This window comes from Pantherophis guttatus, chromosome 3 (assembly GCF_059756535.1).
Source record: "Pantherophis guttatus breed Tessera chromosome 3, ASM5975653v1, whole genome shotgun sequence".
Classification (NCBI taxonomy): Eukaryota; Metazoa; Chordata; class Lepidosauria; order Squamata; family Colubridae; genus Pantherophis; species Pantherophis guttatus.
The window spans coordinates 127956965-127978692 of NC_142065.1; the positions used below are offsets into that span (position 1 = coordinate 127956965).

The 21728-nt window shown below is 36.6% G+C and overlaps 1 protein-coding gene across 7 annotated transcripts; it reads left to right on the forward strand.

Moving 5' to 3' along the window:
• The first annotated feature begins 2342 nt into the window (after positions 1 to 2342).
• SLC39A6 (solute carrier family 39 member 6) lies at positions 2343 to 21133 on the forward strand. 7 transcript variants are annotated; one of them, XM_087891280.1, is made up of 11 exons: positions 4724 to 4849; positions 5830 to 6187; positions 6935 to 7546; positions 9101 to 9281; positions 9578 to 9747; positions 11827 to 12039; positions 12519 to 12615; positions 14717 to 15094; positions 16242 to 16322; positions 19119 to 19309; positions 20286 to 21133. In XM_087891280.1, the coding sequence occupies exons 3-11, from the start codon at positions 6944 to 6946 to the stop codon at positions 20436 to 20438; spliced, it is 2067 nt and encodes a 688-aa protein (XP_087747406.1). In that variant the 5' UTR covers positions 4724 to 4849; positions 5830 to 6187; positions 6935 to 6943; the 3' UTR covers positions 20439 to 21133. The 7 variants fall into 7 exon arrangements, with proteins under 7 accessions (XP_034267734.1, XP_087747407.1, XP_087747409.1 ...); XM_034411841.3 differs by having other exon boundaries at positions 5830 to 6059; XM_034411844.3 differs by having other exon boundaries at positions 4725 to 4849; positions 6011 to 6187.
• The last annotated feature ends 595 nt before the right edge of the window (positions 21134 to 21728 follow it).

Genomic DNA, 21728 nt, shown 5'->3' on the forward strand with positions numbered 1-21728 from the left:
ACCAGCAGTCAACAGACATGCCATAGACTAGCATATGGTAGAGGAGGAATCAATGATGTGGAAAAGATTTCAGATATCATAACATGTGTATATAAAGATCAGAGTTGTGCAGAGAACAGTTTTCATCAAGACACTTTATGGAGGTGACAGTTGAACTTTGAAGAATCAAAATAAAAAGAATGTTTGTTTTTTGAAGTTTGATGTTAGTGAACATTCCTGAAAATACCATCAATAGTGAGGAAAATTAATAGATAACAGAACAAATAAATCCAGTCTTTTCATTCAAGGCAAATAATCAAATTATCAATATTTTGGATAACTATGCAGAGACCTAGCTCTCCAGAGAAATCTATAATGCTGAGAAAAATGGAAGGGAAAATAAAAGGATGATCAGTAACTAAGTGTTCCACCACAATACCAACCTTTCATTTCATCAGAAGATGGCATAAGAGATCTATTTGTACTCATGCGTGGCTTCCTGCGTTCCTCTGTGTGTGTATGTGCGTGTATAAGAGAGATGGGGGGACAGGGAGAGAGAAAGGGTATTTTTCTTTCTGAAAAACTACAGCTTGTGTTTATTTATTTAGAAAATTTATATTGTCACCTATTCGCACATGGCAACTTAAGGCAGTTTACAGGAATATAAAAACATCATATATAAAAAATCTAACTAATAAAATAATAAAATAATAAATTAATAAAATATTATAGTAGCCCCCACACACACACCTGGCGACAACACATCGAACGAACCATTTAATTGGCTCCATCTCGCTCTGGGTTGCCCAGGCCCACTGGCAGAACCAGGTCTTCAGCCCCTGCTGGAAAAGTGTGTGGGCCAATCTAATCTCTGGGGGAGTGATGTTCCAGAAAGAGGGAGCCAACACTGAGAAGGCCCTTCTGGGCCCCATCAGGGTGTATCTCCCTAGGGGATGAGACCCGCAACATTCCTTGCTTCCCTGCTCTAATGGGTCTGGTAAATGTGACTGGCAAGAGATGGTCCCTCAGATAACTTGGTCCCAAGAGCTTTAAAGGTGACAACCAGCACCTTGAATTGTACCCGGAAACAAATCAGCAGCTCCCGCAGGAGAGGTGATATATGTGCACACCAAGGTCTGCACAAAATCATGTGGGCCGCTGCATTTTGCACCAATTGGAGCTTCCGGATGCTCTTCAATGTTCAATATTCCTTATTATAGCATTTTACAGAGATAGTTGCCATCAACTGATCTCCAGGCCTTCTAATATGTATTATTAGCACTGTATACTAGTCAATGAAGATATTATTTCCTTAAATTTCCTTAAATTTTACAAAATTCTTTAACCTTGTTTGCCCACAGATGTACAGTAAGTCAATGATTGCAATTGGGGAGGGGCTTTATTTTACTATCTTATGGTCCATGATTGCAGTAAAGTAATTCAGTTTTTCATTCCTAAAACACTCCACCCTGGACTTTAAGGCAACTGCTGTTGAACAGTGGCCCTCAGCCTGGAATAAGACAGCATTCATTGGCACGATGATTGAGGACAGAAGAGCTTATCTAGCTTAGTTTCACTGAGATTTCATTGAGCGAGTGTGAGAATGTGTATGCGTATCTGAGTCAGTTCTGTGCAGCTGTGTATTTGGTATAGCATTGAGGATGACAAGCATCATAAAATTCAGAGCAGGTCATTCCCAAAGCTCAAGAGACACGAGAACCATTGGCTTGGATCACATTTGGGACCAATCAACAATTGTCAGCTCCCCAACAGTTATGGCTTCTTGGTTGGTTGTGATTTGTCTGACGTTTCAGGTTTAACATCAAAGTCCATGAAAATTTATGCCCTAGATTCCTGTTTAATATCAAGGTGTAGCCCAAAAAGTGTCAGATCCACCATCATTCTAGGTAGATGGACGCCATGGCTTATAGTGAGGTTTCAGATAGATCCAGTATAAATAAATGATTGACTCTGGTGTGACTTTATTCTATAGCGGGGGTCCCCAAACTTGGCAGCTTTAAGACTTGTGGACTTCAGAATTCTGGGAGTTGAAGTCCACAAGTCTTAAAGCTGCCAAGTTTGAAGACCTCTGTTCTTTAGGGTTAGTTCAAACATTTACTAAAACTGTACAGATCTCTCTCGGGACGGTGGAAGAAAAGTTTAATTGCTGTTAAACGTTACGCTACCAGCTGGATAGAAAAACCCGTTTTATACATATCTAAGAGCGAGGGCTGGTGCAAAGAAGAGTCTGGCGAACCGCAAATCTAAGCCGACCAATTTGCCTACTAAATTTCCACCAAGAAATCACTTCCCTCCCTACACGTTTACGCGCCTGCTAGTGCACGCATGCGCAAGAGGCCGCCATTCTCCCCACGTGGGCCGCCTTGTGTACAGTACTCTTTTGTCTTCGCTTTTTTTTCCCCTTTCGACGAAGGGCCCTCCTTTCCGAGGACGAAACGCGGTGGAATTACGAACTGCTTATTGGTTCTTATTCGCCCAACTGACCATAAAGCGTGTTCTGATTGGCTGGTTTTAGTGACGTCATCCCCCTTTAGTCTGTAGGCCGGTTTGCTGCTCTCTTTCTCCGGGCGGTGAGTGAAGGTGGTTCCGGGCGCGGAATGGACCGTAGCAGTTGGTGAGGAAGCACGGCTTCGTGGTTGTTGGTCTGGGTTGTGGGGGGGGGGGGGCGGGGAGCGAGGGGCGAGGGGCGAGCCCTTAGCCCGGCGGCGCTAGTTGTCCGGAAGCCGCTCTTTTGATGGTTGGAGGGTCCTAAAGGGTCAGCAGCGATCGGTGACCTTCTCTTGTTTCATCAGCTGAACGGGGGAGAACGTGGCTTTAGCTGGTTAGTAGTAGATCAAGCTTCCAAAGCGTCCATGGCTCATGGCAGTCTATCTCTGGCTAAGGAGGAAAGGAGAGGGCTATTGTTGTCTGTGGCCCTTCCTCGGGGCCATCAGCCTGAATAAACAGGATCTGCTTTGGTTTTAATCAGAGAGGAAATTCTTGCACAATAGAGGGCAGGGTGCCTTTCTAATAGCCGAGAAGGAGGAAGGTGTAGGAGAGGAGTTTCGCCAGGTGCAGGGTTTTCCGCTCATGGCATGCTGCAACTTGCCAAAACATCCTAGCACTGCACTGTTCTGGGCAGAGAGCTGTGATTGTCATTCCTGGGATACTCTCCCAGCTTAGGAGTCACAGCCCTGAAGGCTCCAACCACGACTGGGACCGCTTTGGTGGCCTTTACCAGGGAGTCCTCGCCTTGCGACCGCCACTGAGCCCAACATTCTGTAGCTAAGTGAAACGTTTGTTAAGTGAGTTTGCCCCAATTTACGATCGTTCTTGCTGCAGTTAACGTGAATCCCTGCGGTTGTTAAATGAGTCAAACTGTTGTTAAATGAATCTGGCTTTGCCATTGACTTTGGCTTATCAGAAGGTTGTAAAAGGGGATCATGTGATCCCGGGACACTGCAAAACCGTCCTAAATATGAGTCAGTTGCCAAGCATCTGAATTTTGATCACATGACCAAGGGGATGCTACAACGGTCACAAGTGTGGAAACTAAGTCACTTTTTTCAGTGCCATTATAACTTGAACAGTCACTAAATGATCTGCTGTAAGTCAAGGACTACCTGTATTTTCCACATTCTCTCTACTTCCTCCTTCAGGCCCTGATAATTCTCTAGCGTCTCATACTCCTTGCTCCTGATGGCACTGCTACATCTATCACCACCACTGTCTTCTGGGTCTTTGTCTACTACCACAATGTCTGGTTGATTGGCCAATACTTGCCTGTCTGTCCCAAATTCAGTCTTTTCCTGCCAGAATTTATTGGGAGGGTGGATTACAAGTTCTTCATAGTTCAGTTCTTCTTAGTTCAGCAGGTGGATCTCAGAATAAAATGAGAGGAATGGGGAGGACCATGTATGTTAACTTGGATGTTTTGAAAGAAAGGGAGGAAGAAAGTAAAATTTCTTGCAAATCCAAGATAAAAATATAAGTTGAATGGTAAATGTAGAAACCTAATTTCTAAGATCTATGATCCCTAAATTGTTGATATATCCATCAATGTTTCCTCTGATTTTTAGGTGTGGAAAAATGCAACTAGGACATTTGTCAATGCAAGAGTATAAGATGAGAAATCAGGAAGGAAAAAATTATCCCATAAGTGATAAACTACATAGTCTTTTTAATGAAGATTGGCCTAATTTTCTCCCCTGTTTTAAAATTCTTTTACATCGAAATTTTAATTTGTTTTAAATTATTGGGATTTTTTAATTGTCTTGGGCTAAATTATTTAATCTGGTTTTAATTATATCTTTTAATTTTTGTATTTGTATTTTATTTTGTGCCTGTTCACCGTCCTGAGTCCTTCGGGAGTAGGGCGGTATATAAATTTAATAAAAGAAAGAAAGAAAGGTTCATTGATTGTAGGTGTAGAGTAGATACATAGATAATATTCATGTAGCTGCAAATAGGTCATCTGGTTACTGGCACAGCATGAAATATACTCTTATCTGAGTTCTACAGCATCACCAAACAGGAAATGCTCGCAAAAGTCCCAATATACTTCTAATAGCAGTCAGTTACTATTTGGTATCTATTGTAAATTCAATTCAATTAAAAGATTGAAATTCTTATTTTAGAATTATATCCCATGTTATGATTAGTGGTAATTAACTATAAAATGCTTATCCTTGGACTTAAATTCTTACCTTTACTTTTGATTGTCTTGTCTCCTGTCTGTGACCCAGGGGTGAAATCCAGCAGGTTCTGATAGGTTATGGAAAACCGGTAGCAGAAATTTTGAGTAGTTCAGAGAACCAGCAAATACCACCTCTGGCTGGCCCCAGAGGGGGGTGGGAATGAAGATTTTGCAGTATCCTTCCCCTGGAGTTGGGTGGGAATGGAGATTTTGCAATATCCTTCCCCTGGAGTGGGGTGGGAATGGAGATTTTGCAGTATCCTTCCCCTGGAGTGGGATGGGAATGGAGATTTTGCAGTATCCTTCCCCTGCCATGCCCACCATGCCCACCAAGCCACCCCCTCAGAACCGGTAGTAAAAAAAATTGGATTTCACCACTGCTGTGATCCTTCTTCCAAATTATTATAGTTGTGTATACATTTATGCTTCATCTTCCCAAGACATTAGGGTGATGAGAATGTAGCAAAGTGTTTCGAGTACCATAAAACTGAAATCTTGTTATTTAAAGTAATAACAGAGTTATTATGTTAAATTAAATATTATAAATAACATTTATTTAATCTCTTTAATAGAGATTAAATAAATATTGGAAAGTATTCAATGAAAATTCAAAATGATTTTTATTCAGGCTATTTGGTGTGTTTCCTTTGGAAATCTTGAATATCTATAGAGGAACTCTGTACTGGTAGCCTGTGACTTAAGACCACAATTGAGCCTAAAATTTCCGTTGCTAAGCAAGATAGTTATTAAGTGAGTTTTGCCCTATTTTACAACCTTTCTTGCCACAGTTGTTGAGTTAATAAAATGGTTGTTAAGTGAATCTGGCTTCCTCATTGACTTTGCTGATCAGAAGCTTGCAAAAGGTGATCACATGACCCTGGGACACTGCAACCGTCACAAATACATACTAATTGCCAAGTGTCCAAATTTTGATCACATGATGATGGGGATGCTGCAGTAGTCATAAGTGTGAAAATTGGCCATAAATCACTTTTATCAATGCCATTGTAACTTCCAACGGTCATAAATGAATGGTTGTAAATTGAGGAATACCTGTATGTAACAGTGAGTTGGGATGAATGATAGTTTTCACTAGTGTCTTACCATTTACTTTACCAACAATAATGATTTTTCCTTGATCTTTAAATTACAAGTTTTCTTGTAATTTTGCAACTTTCAATAAGATAAGGGCAATGAATAGGTGATAAAGCTACGATGATTTTTTTTGGTATCAATTCAAATCTTTTTTGTGCAACAGAAATATTAGAGCTTCAGCAATATGGCCTTATACCAATTTTGAGAATTTAATACCTTATTATTTATAACAACCAAAAGAAAAGAGATAAAAATATATAGGTTATTCCTTCAATGAATGAGAAATACGGTATGTACCAAAGGGATTAAAAGAAGCTTGGGTTTCTTACCTGGTGGTCCAAAAAAACGGAAAAGTTGACAGCAGTTTTGGAAGCTGGCAGAGTCACTACAACTTCAATGCAAGAATTTCAATGAAAGGTCATATATTTTTGACATTGGATTCCTATTTAATTGGCACATATGTATCAAAATTATCCTTCCAAATGCTGGGGAGGTTGTCAAAAAAGGGGTCATTTTCTTCATTTGTGGTGGTCATATGATAAAGTTACAACTCCTCAGTGAAAATTTTTTGGAGAGATAAGTATCACTAAACTTGAATGTTGTCCAGCGTTAGGCTTACTGCATTTATTTATAGGATCAAACCATAAGCTTAAAAACAAAGAACTGATTATTTAATTTTATTAGCCAAAGCAATAATTGTGCAACATAGGAAAATGTTAGGTAACATAACAATTGAGTAGTGGATTAATAAATTCTCTTCAATTGCCACATTAGAAAAAATGACAGATAAAGTAGTAAGACTTCAGAAGCAGGGCCTACAATTTTATCAAATTTGGTTGGAGTTAATAGTAATAATTATAATTAGATATATTCTTTATAGATGGTAATTTTTCACATGTATATTGCCATCTCTTCAAATTGTAGATTGTTTTTATATTTGTATATATCCTTTTTCTTTATATTATCTTGGATTTATGTTAAAGTAGTTACCTGGTACTGCTTGAAATAAATAAAGCAGAATTTCGTATAGTAAAATGTGTGCAATTTATCATTTTAAATTTGTAGAGGTTTCTTTTAAATACTTATTTTATTTTCTATTGCATGAATTGAATAATATATATGGCCAGTTTTTAAAATTAATTTTATGTCATTTTCTTTTCATAGGACCCTACTATGGCAAACAAACTTTACATAGGTTTTCTTCACTTACTTTCCACATTCTTGTTTTGTGATGCTTCCTACCCTAGCTTGGAACCAGCCACAATTCCACAAACTACAGAGAAACTCACTCCTGAGAAGGCAGCTGGTATTAATATTACTTTGGCCTTATGTAGACAGAGACATCATCTTCAGGATCTCTTCTCTCGTTATGGGGAGAACAATACATTGAATATTGAAGGGTTTAAAAAATTGCTACACAGCATAGGCATTGAGAAAGTGAAAAGAATAGATCACAATCATTACCACCATCATCACAATCATGCTACACTCGGGACAAACTCTGACAAAACCTATTGTCCTAATGATGAATCAGGTGATGGCAGCAAAGGTTTTTTGAATAACCCAGCAAAAGATGTGCCTGGAACAGAGAATATGGAGGACCACCAGCAAGAATCCATGGATAACAAGAGTACAACCGTTGCCATAACAACAGCTACCTACACCACAACTACAGAGGGCAACCCTTTGCTACAACACTCGGAAACTGCAGAATTGTCAGCACACATAGGCTTTGTCAGCCCCAACCCCAGCACTGTTCTAGGAAGCAGCAGCAATGTAAGTTTTTAAATAGAAAAGCAAAGGAATCACTTGTTTTTGTGAGGCGGTCTGAAACAGGAGGTCCCCTGTGTTCTAAAATTAGCAAACAAATTACACAAAATATATTTGGAAAGGCTTTTTTTAAAAAAAACATTTATTTACCTCTTTATTTTGTGGGCATTCTACACTGTGTTATTCCACTTCCAAATAAAATGCCATCTAAGAGTTGGTTCAGATGCTTTCACATATGATAATCATGCAAAGAGTTGCATGCTGAAGTTCCTCTTGTTCATCAGTATTTTAATCTTGCTCTTTGAAAAACAAACAAGGTTCTTGATCACTGGATTTATTTTCCTTGTAACAAATTTCTGAAGTATTTTAAATTGAACAATTCAATTTGGCAAATTTGGGATTGTGCTGTCATTGACTGAGATTTGAGCTGATCCTAACCTAATGAATAGCTTTCTACAACTTTGTCATGTTCACATTCTACTTTATAGTGCAATATTAATGCAATATCGGTTTTCAATTCAATTGTATAGAATGTGAAGGATGTGTGTTTGTGTTTTTGTTTTATTTTTATAATTATGTACACAAGATGGCATTTAATTTCTTTGTACGAGGTTCAATGACATAAACTAAACTAAACATTTAAATTAAATGTATTAATTCTTACATGCCTGCAATTTGTGATCTTTCTGAGTATACTGAAATGTTTAGATATCCACAGGTTCAAAGGTATATAGAAAAAAAATTCCTAAATTGCATAACTGATTTATTAGCTCATGGAGAAAAGCAGTTTCCATGTGGTCTGCTTTGCTTGTAATTCCTGTATGAAACTTTAAAATGGAAATCTTGGAAATTGTATAGCTTGAATAAGAACATTCATCATTATCACTACCGTTAAGGAGTATGGGAACTTTCTGTTTACATGGGTTATTTAAATAGAAAAAAGATAATTGTATTGAGTAGCTTTGCCAGTCCTACCCTGGACTTCTGAAAGTTATCAATCTTCTACATTTTGAAGATTGTATACTTACATTAGTAATTTTGACATATTGGTCCATAATGGAAGAAAAAGCTGTGTATCCATCAATGTTGCAAAAACTTACCTGATGCTTGCTTATAAATGTATAAAGTCTGCCTGTAACCTAAGGGTACTTTTGGATTGAAAAGATTTGCCGGTGACAACATTGTTGCCCGGGGGACGCCCAATTACCAAAAGTAATGCAATCTTCAGGGATTTCATTTTAATATTTATAAAATTAGTTTGGCAGATTTTTTTTTTTTAAAAATGCATTTAGTTATATTGTTTTCCTATAGCACAAGCCATGTTTTCAAAGTTAGTTGTAATATCTTTGATTTTTAAACACATCATTAAATTATTTGTGACATACAAAAATGCATTGGCTCTATGATGCTATAAAGTAATCAAATGTAATAGCTTTGATGCGTTTTTAACTTTTTTTAAAAAATCACTTTTGTCTTATGAAGTTTGTCAGTTGAAAAAAAGCTGCTATGTTTTGAAATTATATCTCTTAATGTGGGTATTTTTCTAACTCTCTTCCATAGTGCTTTAATACATCAGAAATGATGCTTTTCCATGGAATAAGTACTCAAGCGTCTTTGACAGCCATAGAATTTAGCTATCTTTGTCCAGCTATAATTAACCAGATTGATGGTAGAAATTGTATAATTCATGCAGCAAGTGAAAAAGCTGAAACAGCTCCAAAAACATATTCACTGCAAGTTGGTGAGTTTGATGGCAGATTTTCCATTTAATATTTCTACTTTCTCTTGTTTTTGATGGTGTAATACATTCTTATTCCAGGAGTGGCTTTATTTTGGCTGAATTATCTGAATCAAAACATTTGTATTTTTTATCTCAAGGAATAGGTCTTTTTATAAATGGCAACAAACCATATAAAAATCCTACTGATCTTTTAGGTTAGAAAATTCTTTTAACTAGTTGCCAAAATGGAAGAAAGCTGTTATTTAATCAAGAATGTATGTTTGAATCATTTGATAAAAAAGCTCTTTTCTTTTCAGCTTGGATTGGTGGCTTTATATCCATTTCCATTATCAGTTTTCTTTCATTACTGGGTGTTATACTGGTGCCACTTATGAATCGTGTGTTTTTCAAGTTCCTCTTAAGTTTCCTGGTGGCATTAGCAGTTGGAACTCTAAGCGGAGATGCTCTTTTACATCTCCTTCCACATGTAAGTACATTGTTTTTTCTATTAATAGTGCATTTGTTCCTTTGAAGCACAGCAGTGCTCTTTGGTCAGTGGAAGTTTGTAAGTAGAAAAAGGACTCATAATGAAACAAAAGCATCTAATCTGATGATCTGGTGTTGCCCATCATCTTTTAAATCTCCTCTGCATTTGATGCATTTTTCTTAACAATGTTAGAGCTAAAGTAAATGTACTACTAATGATGTGAACATAGTGTACTCACACAGTTTTATGCCAGCTGTTAGGAAGGGGATGAAGCAACTGTAGGACTGTGGGGAAGGTGGACTATAGCCAGCTCAAGTCCTGCTGAAAAAACCTCTATTCACGCCCAGTAGAAATATTGCTTGGGCATCATCCTTATTATTTGCTTTTTAAAAGTCACATTCTTTCATCAGCCCTTTGGTGGATTTGACTATAGGTGTGAAGTAAGAAAAACATTTTCAATTTAATTTCTTCTCTCCTTGTGTATTCAATCTTATGCCATTAAAACTCAGAAGGTCCCATTATGCTTGGCCTCCTTAATTCTGTTTTATGTCTCTGTTTCTGCTCACTATTTATTCAACCTATAAGCATTTATGGTAATGTAAAACCTGTCAGGTAGAATTCTTTGTAAACTGTAGTGTTTGGGAATTTTTCAGGAAAAGTTTGCTTTGTGAAACTTCTTGTATGTATGCAAGGGAGACATTTCTCCTTCCTTTCTTCCTTTCTTCTTGTAGCTTTCATAGCTTATAGTGGGAGAAAAATCACCTCCTTCTGCTTTGGTTGAAAAGAAAAATTATTTTGGGAGAAGAGCGTTATGGGAAGTTTATAGCATTGCAGTTTAGACATGTGACAAGGCTATTCAGTAGCAATTTGATTTAGTAAAAGAGTTTATATAGCTAAATATTTGTGGCACAGAAATCAAAGACAGACAATAGATAATTGAATATGAACATTTATAAAATCCAAACTTTTGAGATTTTTCATATTTTTGCCTTTATGTTTTGTGTCCAGGATCATTGGCAAGTAGTTCACATATTTTTCTACATAGATATTCCTTGTATAAGCTTGTTGCATCAACTGATTCAAGCTGTGTTTGGTTACATACTATAGTTATTGGTTGACAAATAACTATTGGAAAGAACTTATCATTAATGTTGCCAATTATGGTTTGTGGTCAGGTTAGATTTGCCAAATAATACAAGAGCTATTCTGTGTCATTCAGTTTGAGGGGATTGAAAGGTTTAGTATCATAGCTGACTACTGTATTCAAAACAAATAAATATTCTAGGGATCAAATGAACCTGTGACATTTTGGCTAAAAATAAGTAAATATTTGGTATAATTTGGAAATATTTCACAGCTGGCATAAAGAAGCATCTGAGTTTCTAAATGTAACTATTATGCTAAATGTAGTTGGACAGTCATCTGAATATATTTTGAGTCTTATCCCTGAAATAGTATGAGATGTTATAGTTAGTTTTTACAGGTGTTACAGGTGAGGTATCACTCTTTTTTAAAATGATAGTGAACAATATCCTGTAGGTCAAATTAATGCAACAGTTCCTCCAACCTCCACCACACACACCCATTTTACTTGGGGCTTTTGCAAGGAGTACAAGGACTTATGACTATAATCTCATCTTATTTTCATATGTATTGTCTAAAATTACAGAGTTTTTTATTGTTTTAGAATTGTCCCAGGCCTTAGTCTGTCAGTTTTACTTGTGGTCACTGATTGCAATAAAATGCAAGTTTCACCTTTTCTACCTTGTTGTCTATATGCCAGTGGCCCCCAACCTTTTGGGCACCAGGGACCGGTTCCATGGAGAGGTTTTTCCACAGACAGGAGGGGTGTGTGGTTTCACATGCTGCCTACATCCTGTGAATGGAGCTTCACTTGTTTGTGTGGCCCAGTTTGGCATGCCGCGGCCCAGTAACGGTCCATGGACTAGGAATTGGGGACCCCTGCTACATACCGTTCTTGGACTGACAAACATCACTATTTCTCTAGTCATCCTTTCTCATCTTCTTCTATATGGAGTGTTGTCTAAACTATTTTTCTTTTTAATTTTCCACATTCAGTCTCATGGAAAGCACCATCATCATCATGAAAAACCTTTGATGGCACACAGTAACGATCTCCCTTTAAAGCATCTAGTTTTCCAAAGTTCAGAAGAGAATGCTTATTTGGATTCTACATGGAAAGGCCTTACGGCCCTTGGGGGATTATATTTTATGTTTCTTGTTGAGCACTTGATCACATTAATTAAACAGTTTAAGGATAAGAAAAAAAAGGTAAGAAACCAACCACTGGTTTTCATCAGAAGTTTGTTTTGCTTAAATTTTCTTCTATTGAGACTATTTGAAAGTAATGCTTATAACCAATTTATAGAATAATGTTTTCACTTGATATTGCTTTTGTGTAATAGTGTCAGTTACTTAGATTTCACCATTACAGAGAAAGTTTTTCAAAGGAAAAAAACCTGATATATCCTTAAGTGTATTTGAGATTGAATTTTAAGTTCTAGCTGACGTAAGGTTTTAAAACTGAATGAAATATTACAATAGCAAAAATCTATGGGTTATTTTCTAACCAGTCTGCTACTTAGAGAAATTTCACATGCATTTCAACATTTTTCTATTCCACTGTCCATATTTTTTATTCCACTTTCTATATTTTTCTATATTCTATTTCTATATTCTGTTGATATATGTGTCATTCAGGAGGTATAGCCAAAATGTTAACAACTTCAATGTATTTTTTTTGGAGCTAGAAAAAAAATGATGATGATGAATCAGAAATCAAGAAACAGCTGTCTAAATATGACTCTCAACTTTCAGCAAATGATGACAAAATAGATGCAGATGATAGTAAGTTTCAATAAACTTTGTATAAATATCTTCTAAAACTTTGTGAAATGTATTTATGGCAATATAAGAAGATCTGAGATCTAGTATGCTAGCCTGGAAACTTTCAATTTTTAAGTAGGATAAAATTAATATAAAATCCTGTATACAAAACATTCTTTTCCTATTTTGCATGTGTTTCTCTGCAGTTTGAAAAAATTTTCTGTGGGTACTAAGAGCACTAGAGAGTTTAAGCAAAGCAGAATGAACAAAAATAAAATACATGATACTATTTTCAATCTGAAATGCATTATAGATTTCACTTTCTAATACAGTATTGGATATAAAAAGGAGAAATTGTTTTTTCTCTTCTAACAGACCTCCCTGTTGTCTCCCCATCTCTGACAAATATATTAAGTGAATGAGAATTGTCCTCTCCCTTTAATAAAAACCATTTCATTACGGAGAGTAATGAATGAGATACATTCTATTAAGAAACATATTGCTGTTGTCATAAAACAGTGCTGACTTAGCATTTATCCTCAGTCTCAATTTTGCAGCTCCTTTCATGTTCCAAATATTAACATAGGGAAGATAAATTTGAAGTAGGACGGCCAATATGCATCTCAGTTCTTGACAATCTAGAAGTTCCCTTCTCAGTCCCAGGTTTTGAAAGATGGCCACTACAGTTATAAAGAAAAATCTTACAAAAAGTCTAATAATTGTAATAGGGTGTGTAAGTGGTGCAGAAATTGTTTAGAATATCCCTAATTTCATAATTTTTCATCCTCAATCATCATCACTATAATGATTTAGACGTTATTGGCAGTTTTCTGCATTTCTCCACTAGAGGCTACTAGAGCTATTTTGGCAGACATGATTTATTGCAACCTCTTCTTCATCCCTGCTTTTTTCCTCCATAACAGCTTCTCTTCATTGTCATTTGTTTGTGTATTTCCCCCCTTTTTCGTACCTTGGAGTCAGTATTTAATTCCTGGCCTTGCAATTTTCTTGGCAGCATTTTTTTTTTTAGAAGTGGTGTATCATTACCTGCTTCCTAACACTGAGAAAGAGTGACTGGCCTGAGGTCTACCCAGCTGGCTTTGTGCTTGAGGCAGGACGAAAATGTATGATCTCCCAGTTTCTAAACCTGTACCTTAACCACTATACCAACTGGCTCTTACTATACACCATCCCTTTTTTTTCTCACCCAGAGATTTTGTAGAGAGATGATAGATGTTTACTGTCATCACGTCTCTATATTCTGCTAGTTATTATTATAAATACTATAAATTGTTATCTAAATAAAAAAATATATAGTGAGGCATCCCTGTGCTAGGTTGATCCATCGGAAGTTAATTTGGCCTTTAGGAGTAAGTTTTGAAAACGACTGTTCAGTTTGCACTGCTTCTTCTCTAAGTGATTTTTACATGCTGCAAGATAAGGGCTTAGAACCATTTGTGCTGGTGGATTGCGCATTGACAATACAGGTTTGATTTGATTTGATACATTGGGGATTTTGAAACCATGCAACGGGAGTTGTTACTAAATAGTTCCCATTGTAATAGAAAAAAATCCTGCATTTTTTTTTAAAAAAAAGGTTGCCATGGTAGCCCTGGCAAAATCAGGTCATGAGAATGTTCCAGGATACTCTCTTATTATCTTCACTTTTTTTAACCCCAGGCATGTGGACACACTGCAAATGAAACATAGGTTATAATCATTATTTTTATTTTCTCATTAATGTCACTTTTTAATGAGTGCAATCTATTTTTGAAAAAAATCAGGTGAGATAGGAAACCTGATGGGTATTTATCTTGATTATTATGGGCACATGTTGGAACCTGAACTTTAGATGCATTTATGCATAGGCCAGTTTTTAAACATATGATTCTAAACATGTGGCATAATGTATGGTTAAAGTGTGCCTGCCCTTTATAGGTTTGTCCTAAAACATAAAGTAGAGCAGAACACTCTTTACTTACTTGCATGGTATATTTCCAATAAAAACATGTGAAAATAAAACAACTAAAGTCTTTTACCTATATAGCAATTATTCTAATTATTTCTTTTTTCTTCAATTGGATAATTATTTGAGTTGTTTTCTTTTTTTTCCCCCTCCAAGGGCCTGAAAATTATTTGGGGGTACTTTCTCAAGAGCCATCAAATTTCCTCTCTCAGAAACCAATGGTACAAGAAGAAGAAGAGGTCATGATCGCACCGATCCACAAAGAGACAGCTGATCATGAATATGAATCCAGAGGATGTAGAAACAAATGCCATTCACACTTGCATGACACTCTAGGGCAGTCAGATCATCTCAGTCATCATCACCATGACTACCATCATATTTTGCATCACCATCACCATCAAAATCATCACCCACATAGCCATAGCCAGCGGTATTCACGTGAGGAATTGAAAGATGCTGGTATAGCTACCTTAGCTTGGATGGTAATAATGGGAGATGGCCTGCATAACTTCAGTGACGGTCTCGCAATTGGTGAGTGCTTATGTATTGGCTTTCCTGTGGCTGCTAGTTCATACATGTAAATGGGAGAGCAACATTGCAGCAACATTTTTTGTAAATGCAGAAGAGGAATAATAAAAAGGGTTTTGTTAAAATTAAGCCTGTCACAATTCTCAGTATTTTCCTAGCCAATTTATAAATTATCTCAGAAATTCCAAATTCCTTAAAATGCATGTTTCATTTGTTAAACATAACTAGCGCTTAGGTAGACGTACATTTGTCTGTCTTCCTATCTATAAGCTCTGTTAATAATTGGTTACTTTTTCCTGTTATAACCAAGAATCAAAATGTCTTAGTTTTAAAGTACATAAAAATTGCATGTGGTCCTGTCTTAACAACCACTCATTCAAAGATCATTCAAACTTACAATGGTGTTGAATGAACAGTAGTTATGACCAGTCTTCATACTTATATCAGTCATAGTATCTCTGTGCTCACGTGATTGCCATTTGTGTCCTTTGATGGATTTCTACAAGCCAAGTGGATGGGAAAGCCAGCAGAGAGCCACAAATGGCATCCATGTGACATCCTCAATTAAGCTGCTGTTATTCACTTAATGACAGAAACTGAAGATGCTAGAATGACTGTTGGTAAATAGTATGGTCATGCGATGCCGTTTTATGACTATCACTTAGCAACAGAAATTCTGGTCCCAATTACTATTGTTAAGTGGAGACTATCTGTAGTCATGTTGCTATTGCCTTAGCTCTTTATCCGATTGCATTTTATTAAAAGCTGTAGTTCAGTGATTTTCGTGTAACTGTAAACTGCTCTTCATTTAAATCTAAACAAGTACACAGATAGGAAATTGATTCTCTTCACTAGAACTGAAATAGGAATAAGAATGGCCTTCAGAGCTAGCTGAAAGTACATAGATTTTGTTCAGAAAATGGGTGTATTTTTAAACTTTTCTTTATAGGGAGCATATTTCTTTCAACTAGTCATTTATTTCTTGTTCTCCCTTGTATGATTTAATCCATGGTTTTTGCAATACCTCACCTATACAATAAACAATGCTGATTAGAAAACATCTTTCTTAATTTAAATTTGTTTTTGGGTGCATTTGCCTGCATTTTCCAGTGTGATTGCTTTTTAAATAATGTTCATTTATTTTTCCTAGGGGCTGCTTTCACTGAAGGCTTATCCAGTGGCTTAAGTACATCTGTTGCAGTCTTTTGTCATGAGTTGCCACATGAATTGGGTAAGACATACGTATTAGAGAGCAGTAAAATATAATTTCCATGCTTTAACTGGTATATCGACTGCAGAGTGATAGTTATACTAATAAAGCCCCAAATTCCCATTACTGACTCACTAGTATTATTTTTTGTTTTTTTGTTTAAATGCTGAACAGTAATCTACCATTTTGTTATTGTTTCTCACAGCAACCTGTCAAACATACACAGTGGAGTCACAAAGTACAGTTGCAAGAAAAAGTATGTGAACCCGTTGGGATTACGTGGAGTTTTGCATAAATTGGTCATAAAATGTGCTCTGAACTTCATCTAAGTCACAACAATAGAAAAAAACAGTCTGCTTAAAATAATACTACACAAACATTAGATGTTACCATGGTTTAATTGAACATAACATGTAAACATTCACAGTGCAGGGAGGAAAAAGTATGTGAGCCCCTAGCCTAATGACTTCTCCAAGAGCTAATTGGAGCCAGGAGTGAGCCAACCTTGACTCCAATCAGTGTGATGATATTGGATGTGTTGCTGACAGCTGTCCTGTCCTTTAAAAACACACACCTGTTTTGGGTTTACTGGTTTCAAGAAGCACTGTCTGATGTGAACCATGCCTCGCAGAAAAGAGCTCTCAGAAGACCTACGATCAAGAATTGTTGACTTGCATGAAGCTGGAAAGGGTTACAAAAGTATCTCCAAAAGCCTTAATGTTCATGTGTCCACGGTAAGACAGACTGTCTACAAATGGAGAAAGTTTAGCACTGTTGCTACTCTCCCTAGGCGTGGTTGTCCTGTAAAAATGACTGCAAGAGCACAGCGCAGAATGCTTCATGAGGTAAAGAAGAATCCTAGAGTGTCAGCTAAAGACCTACAGAAATCTCTGGCATATGCTAACATTTTTGTTGACACATCTACAATAAGGAAAACATTAAACAAGAATGGAGTACATGGGAGGACACCACGGAAGAAGCCATTGCTGTCCAAAAAAAAATATTTGCAGCACGTTTGAAGTTTGCAAAAGAGCACCTGGATGTTCCACAGCACTACTGGCAAAATATACTGTGGACAGATGAAACCAAAATTGAGTTGTTTGGGAAGAACACACAACACTATGTGTGGAGAAAAAAAGGCACAGCACATCAACATCAAAACCTCATCCCCACTGTAAAACATGGCGGAGGGAGCATCATGGTTTGGGGCTGCTTTGCTGCCTCAGGGCCTGGACGGATTGTTGTCATTGATGGGAAAATGAATTCCAGAGTTTATCAAGACATTTTGCAGGAAAACGTACGACCATCTGTCCGCCAACTGAAGCTCCGCAGAGGATGGGTGATGCAACAGGACAATGACCCAAAGCATACAAGTAATTCAACAAAAAAATGGCTTCAAAAGCACAGAATACACCTTCTGGAGTGGCCCAGTCAGAGTCCTGACCTCAACCCGATTGAAATGCTGTGGCATGACCTTAAGAGAGCAATTCACACCAGACATCCCAAGAATATTGCTACACTGAAACAGTTTTGTGAAGAGGAGTGGTCCAAAATTACTCCAGATCGTTGTGCAGGTCTGATCTGCAACTACAGGAAACGTTTGGTTGAGGTTATTGCTGCCAAAGGAGGGTCAACCAGTTATTAAGTCCAAAGGTTCACATACTTTTTCCTCCCTGCACTGTGAATGTTTGCATGTTATGTTCAATTAAACCATGGCAACATCTAATGTTTGTGTAGTATTATTTAAAGCAGACTGTGTTTTTCTATTGTTGTGACTTAGATGAAGTTCAGAGCACATTTTATGACCAATTCATGCAAAACTCCACGTAATCCCAAGGGGTTCACATACTTTTTCTTGCAACTGTATATCAGAACAACAACCTTCTCTGCTTTTGTTCCTTTGCAACTGTTATTCTTCTATTTCTAAATATATTATAAAGCCCTTGTATCTATAGTAGTCATTGATAAGCTTGTTCTTCATATATTTTTCTGTGTTTCTTTTCTGGTACACCTTCTATAGCTAGGTTCATGGCCATCATTACATTTAATTTAATTACATGCTATGGGTTTCTGGTATTGTGAGAAATTGAGAAATACATTTCCATATTTGCGTTCTTCATCCCTTCCTCCACATTTTCCACATTCCAAATTTTCCCCTTTTTCTAAACTAATCCTGACACTTGTTACTTTTGCTGATGGGAGAGTTGTTTTAATTCCCTGATTATTCTGGATGGCTTTTCTGTACTTTGGTATTACTTTGTTTGGACGTCCTTAGAGCATAAAAAATTATGCACAGTAGTCTAAATATATTCCAAATTCCTAAATTTATATAAAGCCATTACAATACTGGAAATTAGGTTTCTTTCCATTTTCTAATGATCTCTGTTGAGAAATGAACTTTTTGCTTTTTGGATATTGAATTGTTTTTATTAAGCTGTCAATTTAATAAGCAACTCCTGTTTTTTGGGGGGTGGGGGTTGGTGTTGTACTCCAGTTGAGGGGGGCATTCATGAAATCCTGGGAAAAGATACTGGTTTTTTCAATCCTATCTGTATACAATCCTAGTTTGTATATATTTGCATATCGGCAAGCACATAAAAATGATCAAATACGACAAAAGCAATTATGCTTACGCTTGTCTCCATTCTTCTAAAGTTTTGAAGCACCTGATTATATGAAAGCAAATGATTTTTTTAAGAAAAAAATAATGTTTTGACACGGCTTCCATGTGGGTGGAATGCTGACATTTTAATATAAATTTAATACATTAATTTAATATAAATGATTGATATAAACATATTTGTATCTCTTTTGAAGGAGACTTTGCTGTACTTCTCAAAGCTGGTATGACTGTCAAACAAGCTGTTCTTTATAACGCGCTCTCAGCTATGCTGGCATACCTTGGAATGGCTACTGGGATACTTATTGGCCATTACGCTGACAATGTTTCCATGTGGATTTTTGCCCTTACTGCTGGGCTATTCATGTATGTTGCTCTTGTTGATATGGTAAGTATATGCTTATTAATAGATATTAATAGCATTCCAATACTTTGGAATGCCAATGAGATATTTCTATGGGAATACTAGCCTGGCACTGACTTCAGAATATGCTTATTCTCTAGCCAATAGAAGTAGTGATTAGAGGAATGGGGGTAGGGTGAGGAAATAATATTAGCTTAGTAAAAACTTTACCCAAATAACATGGCCATTCTGGCAATTATAGCCAGATGTATTCATTCATCCAATTGTTATGATTTTCTGAGGACCATCCTGGATTCATTTTAAGAATGAAATTTAACACACATTCCTAGGTAGGATTCTTTCTAACTAATGCATTGGGAGGGGAGGGGGGAAATAGTATACTAAGAAGAATTTCAAGATTTGTTGAAGCACAATACTTTCAACCCATATTTGATCACAGGCAACCAGCCACAATAGTCGTTTAAGTAACATAATGATCAGTGGATCCAGGAAGCATGGAAAATTAAGTCGTTTACTGAAAAACAGAAATGGAAATATAAAGAAAATGAACTTGGTTCCTTAATTTTCTAGATATGAGTGGCGTGATGGCCTAGAGATGGAGTTCTTGCCTCACAATCAGGAGGCTGTGAGTTCGATCCTAGGTAGCGGCAGATATTTCTCCTTGGGCACAATGAGTAATTGTCTGCTGTGAACTCTGCGTAGGCATCAGGAAGGGCATCTGGCCAATAAAGGCTCGAGTTCCATTCAGTCACCCTGATTCCACCCCAATGCAAGGGATTACAGAGAGATTTAAAAAAAATCTAGATATAGAAATTAGCTGCCTGGAAATAAGAATAGGACCATATTGTACAGATGGGAATATACTACAATATTTTCCAGCAGATTTTATGTGTATAATAGAAGATTGATCAATATTACCAACATTAACCACTGCATATGTGGAAACATTATTTATTATAATATGCATGACTTAAAATTATGTATGTTTCTTTAAATATAGGTACCCGAAATGCTTCACAATGATGCTAGTGATCATGGATGTAGCCGCTGGGGATATTTCCTGTTACAAAACGCAGGAATTCTATTAGGTTTTGGTATCATGCTACTTATCTCGGTGTTTGAACATAAAATTGTGTTCAGCATAAATTTATAGGATTGTATTCATACTCAGAGCTGCACTTGAGGAGGTAGAAGAATTTTTGCCTGTTTCTTGTTCCTCCTAATCCTCCAGGGAGGATGAGAGATGTAAAGGTACGGGATGATGGAAGAAAATTGTGAAATCACCCCCCACCCTTAATCCAGGGGTGAACTACTGAAGGATTACAGTTGCTTCCATGAACTGATGTTTCTTTGTTTATTGAAGTGGTACACTGCTTCAGCTGCATATTCTGTTTACTTTTCATACTATTGATATTGTCTGTATAGTTTAATTGTAGGCACTTTCCCTCCCATTAATTAGTCATAGAGATTTTAATAATATAATCTTTCATAAATTGCAGGGGATTACCAGTGGCAAAGAGAGAAAATTGGCTTATTAAATATTACCTTTTTCCAAACATAGTGAAAAATGAAACTATAAATAGTTTGTAACTTGAACTTTCTTCTAAAAAAAATAATATTGCAAATGTGATTAGAGCATGCATTGCTAGAGTTTTTCTTGTATATGTTAAAATGGTACAAACACGTCGACTATTGGTGATTTAAAGATATAGAAACATCTAAAATTATCACCTTTTTTTCTTGGTAGTGATGGTGAAGATCAGTTATGTTACTGCAAACATGTACTGTATTCCAATGAAGAGATCTAATATTTTATTTGCAATTAAAATTACATGATCCTTGGTCTAACTAAATGTCCAAAGTATGTTTTTATGTATTTATCAAGATGCCCCCAATTGCCTGTAGCTCCCACATACCTACTTATACTGTGAAGGGGTTGGTGGGTAAGTGGAGGTTTTAGTGGGCCACGAACACTTCCTGAATTCCAAATGTGTATTGTGTGCGGATTGATTCTGACTTCCTACTGGGAGATGGGAGAAGGCAAGGCACATTCAAGTGGGAAAAGTTAAAATTTGCTGGTGTGTAAAAAATGCCTATGCAACCATCCCTGAACAACAAACAGCCACATATGTTTCATTCAGTGGAATGCAGTAGAAGTCTATTCCAATCTTCATTAATGAGTTAAGTAGATAAACATCTACTTAATAGTATATATAATGGAGGATTTCTGCTATGAGTTTGTATAGTTACAATAATCAAGGTTCTGTCTAAATCTCTGGGTACATATGAATCTTCAGCAGCCATTCGATAAATGATGCATGTTTGAATCAGAACAACCTTTTCACACCATATATGCTCAGAATAGAAGAAGTGACAGAACATTCTTCACTTTCTAAGGATTTGCATTCTTAAAAAACTGCCATTATGAAAAAGTTGGAGAACA

Excerpts from the sequence above, each read along its gene's own strand:
- SLC39A6 (XM_034411841.3), top strand. Across the intron at positions 15,095-16,241 it reads CAGTGACGGTCTCGCAATTG|GGGCTGCTTTCACTGAAGGC; the intron begins GTGAGTGCTTAT and ends TATTTTTCCTAG. Across the intron at positions 16,323-19,118 it reads TGAGTTGCCACATGAATTGG|GAGACTTTGCTGTACTTCTC; the intron begins GTAAGACATACG and ends TCTCTTTTGAAG.